The sequence below is a fragment of the Vulpes lagopus genome, chromosome 6 (genome assembly GCF_018345385.1).
Source record: "Vulpes lagopus strain Blue_001 chromosome 6, ASM1834538v1, whole genome shotgun sequence".
Taxonomy (NCBI): Eukaryota; Metazoa; Chordata; class Mammalia; order Carnivora; family Canidae; genus Vulpes; species Vulpes lagopus.
This window is the reverse complement of record NC_054829.1, coordinates 29,072,651-29,089,766: the sequence shown is the minus strand read 5'-3', so window position 1 is coordinate 29,089,766 and position 17,116 is coordinate 29,072,651. Positions and strand designations below refer to the sequence as shown.

At 40.5% G+C, this 17,116-nt stretch overlaps 1 protein-coding gene across 2 annotated transcripts in view; it reads right to left on the bottom strand.

Moving 5' to 3' along the window:
• Positions 1-17,116, bottom strand: part of MED6 (mediator complex subunit 6) — a 58,503-nt gene that overhangs the window by 14,489 nt on the left and 26,898 nt on the right. The window contains exons 1-5 of one of the 2 annotated variants that reach the window (XM_041758446.1): positions 6,807-6,980; positions 4,425-4,584; positions 3,076-3,167; positions 932-1,014; positions 293-401 (exon numbers count right to left, since the gene is read on the bottom strand). In XM_041758446.1, the coding sequence (XP_041614380.1) occupies positions 293-401; positions 932-1,014; positions 3,076-3,167; positions 4,425-4,584; positions 6,807-6,828 (466 nt within the window). In that variant the 5' untranslated portion in view covers positions 6,829-6,980. Of the gene's footprint in view, positions 1-292; positions 402-931; positions 1,015-3,075; positions 3,168-4,424; positions 4,585-6,806; positions 6,981-17,116 lie in introns of those variants that run through there. The other variant, XM_041758447.1, reaches the window with a different exon arrangement.

Here is a 17,116-nt window from a genome sequence, read left to right as displayed (position 1 = left end):
CACCTGGGTAGCTCAGTGGTTGAGCGTCTGCCTTTGGCTCAGGTTGTGATCCCAGGGTCCTGGGATCAAGTTCTGTATCAGGCTCCCCACAAGGAGCCTGCTTCTCCCTCTGCCTCTGCCTGTCTTTCCCCGTGTGTTTCTCATGAAGAAATAAATAAAGTCTTTAAAGAAATAAAATCAAATAAAATATATAAATAAATAAAACACACCTAGAAATCAATAGCTGTTTTCCTAAAGAAAACAGCTTCAGTCTCAGAATTACCAAAAAGGGTTCTTAGAAGGTTCTACCCACCTTGCTCTTCATGATCTTTGAAGTGCCACCAATACCCTTTGGAAGGATGATATCGACAGTACGACATAGCTTCATCAAAAGCTGATTGAATGCCATGTACTGCAGTAAGCTTTTAAAAAGAACACAAATTCTGAATTTCTCATTAGATCAACTAAAATCTCCAAAGTAAATACCCACGAAATACTACATATGCGAGGGCAGCAATTTTCCAGTTTTTTTTTTCCCCCCAGAACTTGAATCACTATATAGCTGGGGTTAAAATACGTACTTTCAGCATGGACTTGCCCCATAGTGACCAGTGTTCAAGACATTTTAATAATCAACACTTCATGCCAACATATACAAGGGAGAGAAGCGGGATCCCTGGGTGGCGCAGTGGTTTGGCGCCTGCCTTTGGCCCAGGGCGCGATCCTGGAGACCCGGGATCGAATCCCACATCGGGCTCCCGGTGCATGGAGCCTGCTTCTCCCTCTGCCTGTGTCTCTGCCTCTCTCTCTCTCTCTCTCTCTGTGACTATCATAAATAAATTAAAAAAAAAAAAAAAAAAAACAAGGGAGAGAAGCTTCTGTTGGATTCTTGGAAACAAAGTAGCTCGATTAAAAGTTTTCTTTAGTGTTTCAAGAATGTGAAGACACTTACCACCCTAGAGTTTATAACTGACCCCAAGTCTGGTGCTTGATAGATCACTCCAGCAATGATATAGTAATCAGCCAGTGGGATAACTGAAGCAGTGAAAATAAAAATATTCATGAATATAGCTATGCCACAAATAAAAATATTTTCATAAAAAGAACAACTAAAATTTGGTATTTTCCCATATTAAGGCAAGGTTTGGCAATTCCTATTTTTGTAAATAAATTTATATTGGAAAACAGCCATAATCATTCATTTATATTATCTAAGACTGTTATGACACTAGTTGAATAGCTATTACAGACACTCTGAAGCCCACAAAGCCTAAAATATTTATTCTCTGGACCATCACAGAAACAGTTTGCCAACTAGAGCAATGCTTCTCAAATTGGAATGTACATCTGAATCACCCGGGTATCTTGTTAGTCAGATTCTTACTCAGTAGGGATAGTGCATTTCTAACAAGTTCCCAAATCATCCAATGTTGTTATTAGTCAGTTACAGCTTGGGGAATAGGATCTCAGAGTGAGAGATTTAGCACCTACGATGAAGATATCAGATGCACTGAACCTGCCTCTGTGCCCCGTTCCTCGGTCCTAAGGAATAAAACAGCTGCTAGTGAAGCTGGTACCACCTTGTATCACTTCCCATAACCTGAACCCTCTCATCATGGAAATCTTGTCCCTGGCCTTGCCTTTGTTCTAAGGTTATTTTTTCCCTCTGGGCAAGGATTCTAGATCCTTTGTGTTTGAAATTAAATGTGGATTCTTAACTATGGAAGCACAGCTTCTCTATCAAGTCATTCTCTGGAATCAGTACCAGGCTGAAGGTTTTTCCTAAATGTCTTAATGAGGTTATCTAATGAGGAAATGCAGTTGGTCATTTCTGGAATAGTAACTAGCTCTTTGATTCAAAGTCAAATCTGAATTCTATACTCTTCAGTGTGATTTCTAAAGCAAGTTTATGTTTGATAACATAAGTCAGGTAAGAATTTTGGCTGAATGTGTCAATGAGGATTTTCAATGGATCCTCCAGGAATTTGGTACAACTGCATCTATCATGTATTTTTTAATAGAATTAGACATAGTGGACTGAGATGAGAAGTTACTTGGGATGTTCGAGGTTCCCAAAAAATATTCTCACAGAAGAGATGGCTTCAATGTATTGAGTTACTTTGTTAGTGCTTGGAGAGTTGTCCCTAGACTCTAGTGTACAAGCACAGAACTAGTGGAACTTGGCTTCTGAAACATTTCCTAAGTGGTAAACTTATGCCTGTTCTACTAGTGTGCCTCAACAATTTGTACAAACGATATTATAGTAGAAACTTCATTTCCTTCTGAGAGTCTGGAATTTTGGCAGGCAGAGGACTTTCAGCTTCTCTCCCCATGTGTAGAAGGTTCCTTATCTTTATTCCCTAATTACTATTTCCCAAGAGCAGAGGGGTGGACAATTGGATTAGGCACACCAACTCTCATTAGACCATATCTTCTCAGTGGGTTGGGGTCAGTGCTCATATAGTACATTTGTCACCTCCTCTTCCATCTGATGATAACTGAGAGAGAACAAGCATAAAGATGAAAGCCATCATACTGAGGATAGCAGGGTGCACAGATAGAAAGCACCTTAATTGTGATTCCAAATTAACCAATCCTGGGACTGCTTTTCCTTTGGACTTTTTGTTACATGAGATAATAAATTCCTTAACTTGTTAAAAAAAAAAAAAAAAAAGATTAGCTCTCATAAAAATTCTGGACTCCGAGGAAAAAGGATTTCCCTAAACAGATAGGTTACACACCTAATATGTGTGTGGGGGCTGCTGGAAGGAGAATGCACTTGGTGTGTCCCCTTGCAAAAAGGAAAGCAAAGGAAGCTTACACATGGATTCCTACAGTCCCACTTGATGTAGCTTTTTCCCTTACTGATTCGTCAGTGGATCTTTACTGTGCTATCATAACAAATCTTAGGTATAACTAACAGAACCATATGCTGAATCTGCGGAGTCCTCTTAGCAAAGCACTGAACATGTATGTGGTCTTAGGAATCCCCAAAACAGAACCCAATCCAAAAAAGTAAGAACATGTAGCTCAGAAGGTTAAATAAATCATGGTATTTTAAGAAGAAAATTATGCCTCAAGTTTACACATTTTTACCTTGGGTAGGGGACTGCCGTTGTTGTTTCCGAATGATAAAAAGAATGGGCTCCTGAGCGTGTAAAAGGATGTATTCCACTCCAACCATTTGACTGAAAACAGAACAGACATCCAGAGATCTATGAATGCCCTACAAACAACTGTGTAGAACATTCAGATTATTATATAAAAGTACAGCAACACTGTAAACCAGATTAAAACTATGTTTGATATTAAGAACTAGCTGTCCAATAAAACTGGCTATTTTCCCAGGTAGGTGGAATATAGATAAAGTAAGATTTGATTTTTAAACAACAAAATTTCTCTACAAAAATTCACAATAAACTTAAATCTGAGTATTCACTCATGAAAGTACGTTGAAGAGTGTACCTTTCAAAAAAGACAACCAAAATACTGCAATGTTTCCTGAGACATATAAATATATGTAAAATTTAAAAATACATAGTACATGAAGACTATACATGCTTTGACCATATATTTCAACTATACATACTCAACTAGAAAACATCAAAAACCTTACCCTTGCCTCCGACAAATTTTTTGACCTGATGTATTATTTAAAAGCAAGTTGTCCTAATAGTCATAAATATCTGCCTCCTAAGAAAAGCTATTTAAAATACCTCAGAAATTTATCAAGAACCCCTCCCTGATATTAGGTGACAAATGAAAAACTATTGTACAATTGCTTCAGAAACTTTTGTGATAGCAATAAATTCTTAATTATTTAGCATCTGAAGTCTGAAGACTCTTACTTTGCAATCGTCAAGCTAAAACTTTGTCATACAAAGACAAATCTACTGTAAGTCAGACTATGGTTTAAGACATTAAATTTGATGTAAGAGACAATAAGGGAGTGCCTGGGTGGTTTAGGTTGGGGGTCTGCCTTCGGTTCAGGTAGTGATCTCAGCGTCCTGGGATTGAGCCTCACACCAGACACCTACTCCACAGGGAGCATGCTTCTCCCTCTCCCTCTGCCTGCCGCTCCCCCTGCTTGTGCGCACTCTCTAATGAATGACTAAAATCTTTGGGGAAAAAAAAGAGAGAGACAATAAGTATGGTCATCTGGTAGAGACCAGTTGCATTGCTAAGATCACTAACTGGATCCACATCTAAACCTCATAGGTATATTTTAACTGGACAGTAATATATGAAATTATCAGAAAAACCTTCCCAGGTTATCAGTGCTTACGATTAACTTCTTTGAATGTCAAATTTGTACAAACCTCCCCCAAAACTCCATTTCTTCCAAAACTTCTGCTCTGTACTTCACTATCCGTAGCTTGAAAGAACCATTCATTTCCAAACCTCTAATTGGCAAAGATGCTTGCTACCTTCTTACAATAACTTACTTTAAGTGTTCTAATGTCAGCCTCTGCATTTTGACCACCTCATTATTACACGTCCTGTCATAAAAAGGATTACTTCTTTCTGAAAAGTAATCCAGGACACTTCCACTGTTCAAAATGGGGATCCAGGAACTGTCAACCCAAGAGATTCCCAGCAGATTATCTATAGGAAAGAAACAAAATGATAAGGGATGAGAAAAAAGAAAGCCAATCCAACATTACTTATGCATCTAATGCAGGAGGCACTATGAATATAAAAATGACATAGATCTTAACCTACATACTCTCACAGAAGACCTAAGTGTGCAAGAAAGCAATGACAAGATGACGCGACAAGTGCTATAACAAAGGCATGAATAAATGTGTTATCAGGACATAATGGAGGGAGAACACCTTACCTGAGGGAATAGGAGTGATTTTTCACAGGGTAAGGAGGAGGCAGGTTTTGGCACTACATACTAAAAAATAAATAGAAGCTCATCATGTACCAAAAGGGGGCAAAGTCATTCCAAGCAGAGAGAATGCACATACAAAGGTAGAGAAACACAGATGTATCTGGTTAGAGAATAGTTTGATTAGGTGAAGTGAGAGGACTTGAAACCTAGAAAGATCTCAAAAAAAAAAAAAAAAAAAGAAAAGAAAAGAAAATCCTGAGTTTTCATATGTTCAAAAATTTTCAAACATGTATCCCAAAGGAAACACAGTCAGAGCCACCAGTTTGAGACCTCCCAATTAGGGACAGAAATCAGTTAGGAAGCTTATACAGAGGAGATAATGGTGTAAAAGTTATAAAGCAAATGAGAAGTAGAATGCCCTTAATTTCAGCCATACAATTTCATACTTCAGAATAGAATTAACTCTTCCAATTTTTCAAAATGCAAAAAGGAAAAAAAGACATGGTAAATAGAACTAGAGAGCTTTAATTCATGAGCTTTTATTGGCTACTGACTGCAATAATGTTTCATATTACTGACAGTACTAAATCCCACTAGTACAGTTTATGCCTTTTTTTAAAAAAAAAAAAAAGTAGAGAACCCTTTCATTCTCAAAAAGGTGTAAGTTTAGCAGAAAATTTAGTCATGCTAGGTTGAACTTATTTCAAATGTCAATACATCTACAAAGCCTTTCTCTACTTTGCAAGACAAAAATAATGGCTTCTTTCTCTAAGTTCTCACAGCAATTTTTATGCTTTTATTAATACTCATCATATTATAACCCAGAAATACAAATGTGTTCCGACTTTTTAGAAATAATAAGAATTAAAATAGAAACAAATACAGGTTAAGAGTCTTGATACAAGTTTAATAAGCTTTGTGGGAGCCACCACAACAGTAAAAAAATAAAGATATTCACAGGCGCTCTCTCAGTCTCATAATTTTTCTCACTCTCGGTAACAGGTCACTTTCACGATACCTCCTCCCAACCTGGAGGAACCTGGACTATTTGAAACTAAGTTCTCACGCTTCAAGCTATATTTTAAATACCCTTTCGTTCACTCTTTGAAATCACAGAGCACAATTCCTATGGTTTGTTGTTGTTTTTACGAATTCACTGAAAAAGATGCGTGTGCACGTATGGCCTGATACGGAAACCGAGTAGCAATTAACGGGTTGTGCCTCTCTGTAGAGGCATTTTTTTTTTTTTTTACGATTGTATTTATTTATTCATGACACACACACAGAGAGGCAGAGACACAGGCAGAGGGAGAAGCAGGCCCCATGCAGGGAGCCCGATGCAGGACTCGATCCTCCGTCTCCAGGATTAGGCCCTGGGCTGAAGGCGGCGCCAAACCGCTGAGCCACCGGGGCTGCCCTCTCTGTATTTTTTTTTTTCTTTTTTTTACTGATTAAACAAATAACTGAGTACCTTTCCAATTCAGCTGCGAAAAAGGATCCCTGCCCTCAATAGTGGGGGTTCGATGGAAGGTATTACAGACTCAAAAATAAAGCTTACAGAAGAAAATCTTAGGGATTCCTGCCCAAGGACGCGGGGGGCGCAGGGTCAGGAGTAAGGCGGCCCCCACGCCCAGTCCCCGGAGATGAACCAATCACGTCATCACAGCCCACTCTACCCAAAGGCCGTCCCTCCACCCAGGCAGAACCACCCCAGTATCGTCGTAGAGAGATGTCTGCAACAATACTGCAGGCCTGACGGCTCGGGACCCAGAGCTGCTTCCAACTCCTCGGTTTTGAAGCTTGTAAGAGACCCCTGAGGAGCCGGGGAAAACGATTTTTCGCCAGATTGGAGCCTTGGGTCGTCTGCAGAAACCACTCATGCGCGCTTGGGAGTCACCACAAAGGAACCTGGATCCTGCCCCCGAGAGCTATAAACCCCCAGCCCAGGCCCCCAGCCAATCAGGAAACAACGGGTAACCGCGCAGGTTACCTCGGATATCCACCGCCGCCATAATTCCAAAAGCGCTCACGGCTCCTCCTTCCGGCGCCCCGTGAACGTAACAGCTCAGACGACGGAAGCGTCGCGCTGCGGACCGCAGGGACCGGCAGGAACGTAAGGAGGGGCGGAGACTGCGCCGCCTGGAGAGAGGCCTGAGAAGGAGAAGGGGGCGGGGCCGGCCGGGGAGGCGGGGCTGGGAGTGGGAGGGGCGGGGCCGGGAGATGGAGGGGCGGGGCCGGGAGAGGAGGCGGGGCTGGGAGCGGGAGGGGCGGGGCCCGGCCGGGAGGCGGGGCTGGAAGAGGGAGGGGCGGGGCTGGGAGAGGGAGGGGCGGAGCCGGGAGGGGAGGCGGGGCCGGGAGAGGGAGGGGCGGGGCCTGGAGAGGGAGAGGCGGGGCCTGGAGAGGGAGAGGCGGGGCCGGGAGAGGGAGGGGCGGGGCCGGGAGGGAGGCGGGGCTAGGACAGGTAGGGGCGGGGCCGGGAGAGGGAGGGGAGGGGCGGGGCCGAGAGATGGAGGGGAGAGGCGGGGCCGGGGGAGGGGCGGAGCCGGGAGGGGCGGGGCTAGGAAAGGGGGCGGGGCCGGGAGAGGGAGGGGAGGGGCAGGGAATGGGAGTGGAGGGGCTGGGGGCGGGACTGGGGGCGGGGCCGGGAGGGAGGCGGAGCTGTGGAAAGGGAGGGGAGGGGCTGGTAGTGGGAGGGGCGGAGCCGGGAGGGGAGGCGGGGTTGGGAAGGGGCGGGGCGGGGCTGGAAGGTGAACTGGAAGCGCAGAGGTGAGGGGCGGGGCGAGGAGGAGGGAGTGGAGCCGCGACTTGGAGGTTGGGGAACCCGCAGGGAGTAAGCATTGTAGGTAAAAAATAATAATAATAAAATAAATAATTGGAGACTTTAAGGAAAAAGGAATTGAGCGGAGTCCTGCCCCACTCCCACCAATGAGAGATTTTGTGATCTTTAAGAAAAAAAAAAAAAAAAAAAAAAAAAACAAAAAACCATTCTGATGCAGGGTTGCAGGGGAGCATCTTCAATTTTATTTTTTTAAATAAAGATTTTATTTATTTATTCTTGAGAAAGAGAGAGAGAGAAGCAGAGACATAGGCAGAGGGAGAAGCAGGCTCCATGCAGGGAGCCCGATGCGGGACTCGATCACGGGACTTCAGGATCAGGCCTGGGCTGAAGGCGGCGCTAAACCACTGAGCCACCCGGGCTGCCCGCATCTTCAATTTTAAAAGGTCCCCTGGGTGTATCCAAAGGGCTGTTAGATTTAGGAGCTACTCTGTTCTGTTTTTCGTCCTGCCTCAAATATGGGATGCTACAGAACTAAGCAGAAACAACTTGAGAGTCATTAGCGTTTAAGGGACTAAACCTATTAAAAGTCTAAACCCATGAAAGAAAGTATTTGATGCCTCTAAGACAAAAAATTCACAAGACAGGAAATATTTTTGAAGTAAGATTTTTAACAAGATTATAAGAAAAGGAATACCTCTAGGTCTCTGATTAAGGATTTAATGTCCAGGTAATCTGGGGTAGGAAGCAGTCCTGTGAAGGGAATAGTTGTGTGGTATAAGGAAGCCATAGAAAGCCTCAGAAAAATTCTCAAAGCAAAATGATGAGGTTACCTACAAGCAAGACACTGACTTAAGAAAAGAACCTCCAAATCTGAAGGGGCTCTATGTACAGGGATGAGGTGTGAGTGCCTACACCTCCAAAACTTAGATACTATGAGGGCTCCCCCAGAATTTAACCACAACTGAGGAGCAAAGGGAGAGGACCATGAATTTACTGTGACTGTTTCACCTTATATCATGGAAATTCAAAATTTTAAAATCTGAGTGGAATAAAAATAGACCATGTTGCTTTGTCACATTTCAACTTTTGAACCAGGATTTTATACCTGAGGTGGCATGTGTCCCAATAGAAGTATGCACATGCACAGAGCAGAGTTTTAAAAAAGACACATTTTTCCAGGAGGAAACTTTCAGGAGGGGCTGGGGGGGAGGGGCTAGTGGAGAGGGCATTCCAAAAAAAAGGGGAACATCATGTCCAATAAACAGAAGTGTGAAGGTTTTTGTTTTGTTGGTTTTGTTTTCTTGGGTTTTACTAGAAAAGAAGGAGATTGGGATAAAGAGCACTAGAACATGGATCTGCAGAGAATAAAACACATGGTAATCATGGTAAGCCAGACCTTAGAGCTCAGTCTTTATCTTGTAGACAGTGAGAGAAATGCAGTTAAGCTTCCATTTTAGAATACTCAAGGAGTATGAGTTGGAGGCATTTATAAGACTCAGAGCAGGGAGTCCATTTAGGAGACAGTTGCAAACTAAAGGATGTCTACACTCACACAAAGGATTGGTAGCGGAGGGAGGAGGAAGGATTGCAGATATTTAGGAGATAAAATGGAAAGGGAACTAACATAAGCAAGATGAGGGAGAGAGAGAAAATAAAAATTATTTTCAAGATACGCATTCATAAGACTAGATACCATTAATCAGATTAGGAATGACAAGTGACAAAAGTGAGTAGGTGAAAAAAAGGAATAACGATTCATTTTTGAGCATGTCCATAACAATGTTGTACATGAAGTCTCTGCAAGATATTCTGTACACTAGGGTTTCCCAGCTTTTGTACTGTTGACATTTTGGGCCAGACAATTCTTTACTGGCAATATGGAGAGCTGTCCTTTGCCATGTAGGATATTTAGCAGCATCTTTATCTTCTAGTTTTTTTCCTGGTTCTTCAGGATCTCTTAGAAGCTTAAAACAAAGGGGTTGGAAGAAGATCTGGGCTGTAATATTTTTCCACACATGTATCTCTGTAACAATGTTGGGGCTGTTCTATTTATGTAAAAGGACAGCCTTTGGGCAGAGAGAGGGTGGGATGATATGATTTGGTTTATCTCTTGGGACTGGGCATCGGAGCTGACATCCTGACATTGTGTCTCACAAGCTCCTGGGCATGATTGTGAAATGGAAATGGATTTATGAGAAACGACAAGAAAACTCCTTAAAATCTCTCTTGATCTTAGAACAATGTAGACCAACTGCTTCTTTTTGTATGCTAATGTGCTGGAAATCCATAGACTAAAAAGATAAACACATGACTATGTTTTGTGTGGTATCCTACCAGAAACATGTTTTAGCAAGTATTAAATATGTGAATTCTCTCTCTCTCTCTCTCTCTCTCTTATTTAATGAGGAAAAAGCCAGCTACTTTATAATGTAGACCAGGGCAGAAAATTACCTCAGAATTACTTAGGGGGTATCTTTGAAAAGTTACCCAGGAACCCCTGAGAATGGCCTTGATGGTCCAGGGAGAGACATGGTACCAAATATTTTATAGTTTAAGGATTGTGAGAAAATCTATACCACCCTTCATGGCAAATACCAAAAGCTGACCTGGGTTAGTACCTCTGAAGCCAGCAGTTCAAAAAATCTAATTACTAAGAATTCAATCCTAGAATCCCAAACATAGATAAACTTAACACAGAGGGACACAGAATCCTTCCAAGAACCTCTCATTGGATTTTTATTCTCATTGCAGGACAGTAACCATGTATTCATGAGATTGTGTAGCACTAAACCTCGTAAGACTCCATGATGCATCAAAAAGCAATAGCAAAGGTGGGCTAGATTGATCAGATTCCCATATGGCATTCAAAGACAGTTAACAATCCTCACACCCTTTGGGTTGTGTATGCCCCTGGATGCTTGGCTAATTCCAGAGTGAAGCAAAGGAAGTGTCCCAAGGAAGATCCTTGACTGACTACTGATACGGCAAGTAGGGCCCCAACGGTGATGCTGAAAGTCAAATTGCTAAATCTCAAGTGGCAACCCCAGCAAATTTTGGGAGGGGGGTGGTTGTGGCAATAGCTTGGACATCTGCTGGCAGACCTTGCTTTATTCTTAAGGCTCTTCAAATGGAGGATTAGATGGCTTCCTAAATAAGATAACAGGGAAGAAGAAAATAGTAATTCCTAGATCTTATTAGTAACAAAATTGTTCATAGTATTCTCATATAGTCTTTTTAATCTAGTCTATTTCTGTCCATATATCCTCATTTCTAGCCAATAATTTTTTCTTCTCTTTTTTCATGATTAATGTCACCAAAGGTTTGTCTAATTTGTATTTTTTATTTTTTTAATTTGTTTTTTTTTTTTAAGAAAAACTTTGTTTTATCAACTCACTCTATGGTATCTTTTTGTATTTCACTTATTTCTGCTTGTATTTTTATTTTTCCTTCTATTTTCTTTGATTTTATTCTGTAAATCTTCTCCTAATTTATTGAGATAAATATTTAGCTCATTAATTTTCAGCCTCTGTCCATTTCTTAAATAAGCATGCAAGGCTATAAATTTTCCTTGGAGGAACATTTCCATTGTAAACCTCAAGATTTGATGTACAGTGTTTTCATTATCATTTGCTCTAAGTGTTCATTAAGTTCTAATTCAGTTTCTTCTTTGAAAAATTACTTATAAGTGTGTTTTTAACTTCCAAACATGTAGAATTTTAAACCTATCTTCTTGTGATTAACTTCTAATTTAATTACATTGTTCTCAGAGAACGTATTCTACATAATGCCTATTCTTTAATATTTGTTTAGATTTATTTTTTTTCTAGATTTTATTTATTTATTCATGAGAGACACAGAGAGAAAGAGAGGCAGAGACACAGGCAGAGGGAGAAGCAAGCAGGTTTCATGCAGGGAGCCTGACATGGGACTCGATCCCAGGTCTCCAGGATCACACCCTGGGCTGAAGGCAGTGCTAAACCGCTGGGCCACCGGGGCTGCCCTGTTTAGATTTATTTTATCTCTTATATGATCACCTGTGCTTAAGAAGGATATGTATCCATTAAGTGTTGAATACAGAATCTGGAAGCATGAGACACCCCAGCTTCTCAAAATTGTGTTTCCTGTTCTCTATTGTGCTAGAAGCAGCAGCCGCACAGACCATTCCTTTTCTATCTCTTACAGCAGCTTCTCTTCCTTTGTTTTACCCACAGATTCTCTAATCCTTAGTTCCATGCCTCATCTTTTCTATCTTTCTGGTTTTTACTCTCCTCTTTAGATGATCTAATTCATCCTGGGTCTTCAGTTTCCATCTGTGTTATCATGGTTTACAAAGTAGCCTCATCCAGACCTCTCTTCTGAGTTCCAGAAACATATTTACAATGGCCAACTAGACAGCTCCAACTGGCTGTTCTATGCCCTGGATTGCAAGACTTTCACTCTTGCCTGTTTTCTTGCTCTTAGCTAAGACTTGCCATCCCTCTTCCTTACTGCCTGCATCCAGTGTAGCATCAAGTCCTGTCCATTCTCCCCAAGCTCCTATGAGGCTCCTCCTTGGCATTGCCACTGCTGCTCTTCTAATCCCAACATCCATTCTGTCTCGCCTCAACATTGCTGCTAGGGGAGCTTTGCTTTTAAAGGTGCCTTCTGGGAAGCCCGGGTGGCTCAGCGGTTTAGTGCTGCTTTCAGCTCAGGATGTTATCCTGGAGACCTGGGATTGAGTCCCATGTCAGGCTCCCTGCATGAAACCTGCTTGCTTCTCCCTCTGCCTCTCTCTCTCTCTGTATCTCTCATTGATAAATAAATAAAATCTTAAAAGAAATGTTTTGTTGTTCTGAAATTTCTACTGACTCCTTATTTTTTGCCCACAGGGCATAAGTGGGACCCAGCTTTCTTTTCAGCTTTATGTCTCAACCCCGAACCAGAACCCCACACACTGAACCCCTACAACACTGAGCTTCTCATGGATTCTGGAACTGCACAGGATGTTATGTCTTTGAGCCCTTGGAAGTGGTTCCACATGAAAACTTTGCATGCTATTTTCTTCCTCCCCCACTCACACCCTAAGCTCCATATCTAGGAGAGCAAATGTATATGCATGCTCATGCACATGCACACGCACACACACACACACACACACACACACACCCTCTGGAAAGGCCTACCCCTTTGTAAGCAATATCAGGATGAAGGAGAAAGTATTTTTAAGTTTATTGTTCTGCAGATGTTGCCAATTTAGGACTAATGTGACTTTAGTTGGAGGACAGCAGGTGAGTTGGGAGAAGGCAGGCTATGGTTAATAGTACCTATATTGGCAAATAGTCCCCTTCTCTTCATTTGCTCTCTGCTGACTTGTTAGGAAATTTTCTTAAGTCCCCATGAAATGATAAGAGTTTCATTTCCACTTCTCCCCAAACACCTAATTGCCCAGGCAATTTTAATTACACAGCGAGGTCGGATTAGATGATTGGATGACCCTCCCAATCCACTTTCATGTTACTTTCTCTTGGGATTGGCTGCCTGGTAACTTTGATACCAGGCTTGCCTTCCTAATAATCATGCTCTTTGTATTCTCCAGTAACTATCTCCTGCCGAGTTTTCCTGCGGTTTGCATTTTATTTCTAAATCTAAAATACATGGACAAAAAAAAGTAATTTTATTTTCTTAGCACTACATATGGAATATATTTATGTTACCGTTACCAAACACTTATTGGCAGAAAGAAAATTTCTGGGTTCATTTTCCATCTCCTGCCAGATAAAATGACCCATTCCTTAACAGAGCTCTGTCCTTGTGAGTATGGATTTATGTGAACCTGACATATAATGTGAGTTAATCCTTTACTTTCCCGTGCTCAAACGTAAGATTCAATGTCATTTCACAGATCCAGATTTTTAAAAGATTAAAAATTGACTTGAAAAATAGAAAAAATGGGGCACCTGGGTGGCTCAGGCAGATGCCTTGGCTCTCAGGTCATAGTCCCAGGGTCTTGCAATTGAGTTGCCACATTGGGCTTCCTGCTCAGCAGGGAGAGTGCCTCTCACACTCCCTCTCATTCTCTCTCTCTCAAATACATAAATAAAATATTTTTAAATTTTTAAAAAATCAAAACAGCAAAAATGTTTGAAATGCCAGACTTTATAATACAGTGCCTGTTCTTGTCACCAGTTCCTGATATGAGTCATTCCCAAATTACACGCACTTGAAGAGTACCAATGCATATACCATGTGGATATACAGTATATCCATGTAAAATGTGAAACCATATTATACATGTGCTCACATTTGTATTTTATTTTGCTATTTTATTGTATTTTGTATTTTTTAATTTTATTTTGCTTTGTATTTTATTTTATTTTATTTTGCTATTTTTTTTTATTTTGCTATTTTTTAATGATTAATATAAAATTTATTTGGACAGTGATACATCTAGTCATTATTACCAGGCTTAATGTGCAGTGTTAAATATTTGATCCAATTTTCTTTCCTGTGTAAGTTTTTCTTTTCTATCTCTGTCAGTTTTGAAAACATACCAGGAGAAGAGGGACCAGATTCCAAACTGAACTCCTAAGAATGAGGTCTCGGAAGTGGGTCTGAAATTAGTGTAGGTATTGATCAAGACAGGATCTTCACTGAGCCCTTGGTGGCTGGGGTCGTTGTGCCAGAGCAGGTACTACTGTTTAAGTTGGGGATCTTAGGCCAACTTTGGCTTTGTGCCCTTCCATAGTTTCCCAAAATTTCTCATATTCAGCTGGGTGAAGGATATCGGGCAGGGGATCAGGTACAATGGTCAAACAGGACTTTGTATTTTAATATGCCATAGCCTAACCTGAGAACATCTGTCTGATTCATGGATAGATCACTCAAAGAAACAATTTGGCTTTTAAGTATTCATTCATCTATTCATTTTTATTTATTCATTCAGTTGTCAGTTGTGGATGGGCAGAGAATGGCCTTGTGAACCAATATTGTGATACAAAGTGAAAAGTGAGGCACTACAAGTTATTATAGGTTTGTAGAAGAAAAGTCAGTAACTGTAAAGCTCCTGTGGAGCTGTGGAATAATGGGGGAGAGTTTCTATTCTTAACACATTTAAATTTGTAATTTTAGATGAGTGAAACATAGTTGTACACATGTATACACTCAAAAATGAAGCTAGTCATTCAAAAATAATTTTTACTGCAAATTATATTACCCCTCTTGGCAGAAAACTGTTATTTATATATAAAAGTTGATCAGATCTCAAAAGCTAGTTTAGAAATCACAATAAGGGGCACCTGAGTGGCTCAGTCAGTTAAGCATCTGCCTTTGGCTCAGGTCATGATTCCAGAGTCCTGGGATCGAGCCCCTCAAAGGGCTCCCACTCAGCAGCAAGTCTGCTTCTCCCTCTCCTGCTGCTCTCCCTGCTTGTGCTCTCTGGCTCTATCAAATAAATAAAAAAAATCTTTTTTTTTTTTAAAGAAACCACTATTAAATCTGGGGCATTTGATATAGAATGGAAATAAATTCGACCTTGCTGTACAATTGAAATAAGTCAAATTTGAAATTAGAATGAATAAGTCCAAAATGGTATTCAAAATAACACTCGTGTGTATAAACTCAGTAAAAATACTTTTCTTTATATAAGCATAGCGAACATAAATAGAAAGAATTTACAAAGGTAGAGTCTTTAAGTTATTTGATTATGTAAACGTTGCTTGTTATTAATGCAAAGTACTAAATATACCTGACTGGACTCTAAGAATCCCCAATATACAAAAACTTGATCCTGGCTTAATAGTTCTTGATAGAATTAAATTTACAATATCACTATCACATGGTAGTTCCATACAATTTCTTCAACCATACTCCATAAGATACAGCTGTGGTAAATGTTAAGGCCTAAATAAACTGGAAGTGATAATGACTATTACCTTGGTCATTTAATTCATGCAAACTAATACAAGTCTAAGCATAAAAGCTAGTTAAGCTAAAGCATAACTGAAGCAAATACGCAAAATACAAATGAATTGGAGAAAATGTCAGCAAATAGACATAATAGCGTTTACATATGAAGTACTTACAATATGTCAGGCACAGTGTTAAGCAGTTGGGTTTTTGTTTTTTTTTTTTTTGGCAGTTTTAAAAGGTTGTTGCAATTAGCTCTCCCAACAGTCTCATACATAGTGACTATTAAATCTCCAACTCACAGAACCAGAGGGTAGAATGGTAGTCTCCAGGAGCTGAAGGAAATAGGGAGATGTTGGTCAAAGGGTATAAACTTTCAATTGTAAGATGAATAAGTTCTGGGGATCTAACGTACAGCATGATGGTTTATAGCTAATAGTTTGTATTATATACTTGGAATTTGCTAAGAGAGTAGATCTTACATGTCTTCACTATACACACACACACAAAGGTAACTGAGGTAATGGATGTGTTAACTTGATTGTGTAAATACCTCACTATCTATACATATATCAAACCATTACATTTTACAATATAAATATATATAGTTATTTGTCTATTTTACTTCAGTGAAGCTGGGAGGAAAAAGTTGCCAACTTACTTTTGAGAGAACAGAAGCTTGGGGAAGATAAACAAGTCACTCAAATTCACAGCAATGGGTGGTGCAGTCCAAGCTTCAGGTACCCTTACTCTCTCCCATTTTGCTCTTCCATCTTTAACGTATTGAACATAACAACTAAAATTCAAACTGGTATCAAAAGGTGAGTATGATGGCTCCTAGAAGAGGAATGAGAATGGGCACTTTGCTCTAGCCAGGGGAATAATTGGTACAAAGACACAGAAGTAGAAGGATTTTGTTCAAAGAGAGCAGGGATATGATGCCTTGAGCATACAATGTGATGATGCTGGAAAATGAGACTGGTGTTCCAGATCTTATTTGCTTAGGTGTTTTTTGTTTGTTTTCTGCTTAGGAGTTTTGACTTGATCCTAAAGGCATTGGCTAGTCAATAAAGGCTTGTATTTGATAATGGGAACTCAGATGTCAATGTGGAGGGCGAATTGGATGCCTACTAAGCAATAGCTCCTAACAATCCAGACAAAAGTGCTGGACTAATCCAAGGCAGGAGCTATGAAAGTAATAAAGATATGAGCCTTGGCAGGGTAAAAGAAATTTGCTCTGCTCCTCCCCCAGGCCCAGAGGTGCACACACTTCAATTGACTCTTGGATATGTGCAAAAAATGGGAATGGTCAGCAAAGGAATGCTGTCCTGAGTTTTTTACACATCAGTAATGCTTCCCACTGTGGGTTCTTCTTTACCAATCCAAATGGGGAATCATCATTTGTGGACTTCAGAGGAAAAGGTAATTATAAAATTCATTAGGCTTCCTGGATAAAGAATTGTAATGTCTTCCAAGAAAATAATTAAACTACCATGGGCAAAGAGCCTCATCTGTGTAATTTAAAGCAATGTAGTGGGTCATTGTTTAGTGTCTCAAATCCAGTCTACATGTAGCTAATTCATAATCATGCTCCATCTGGCCAAAATTAGTCACATTATTCTGTAGGCCAAGCAAAA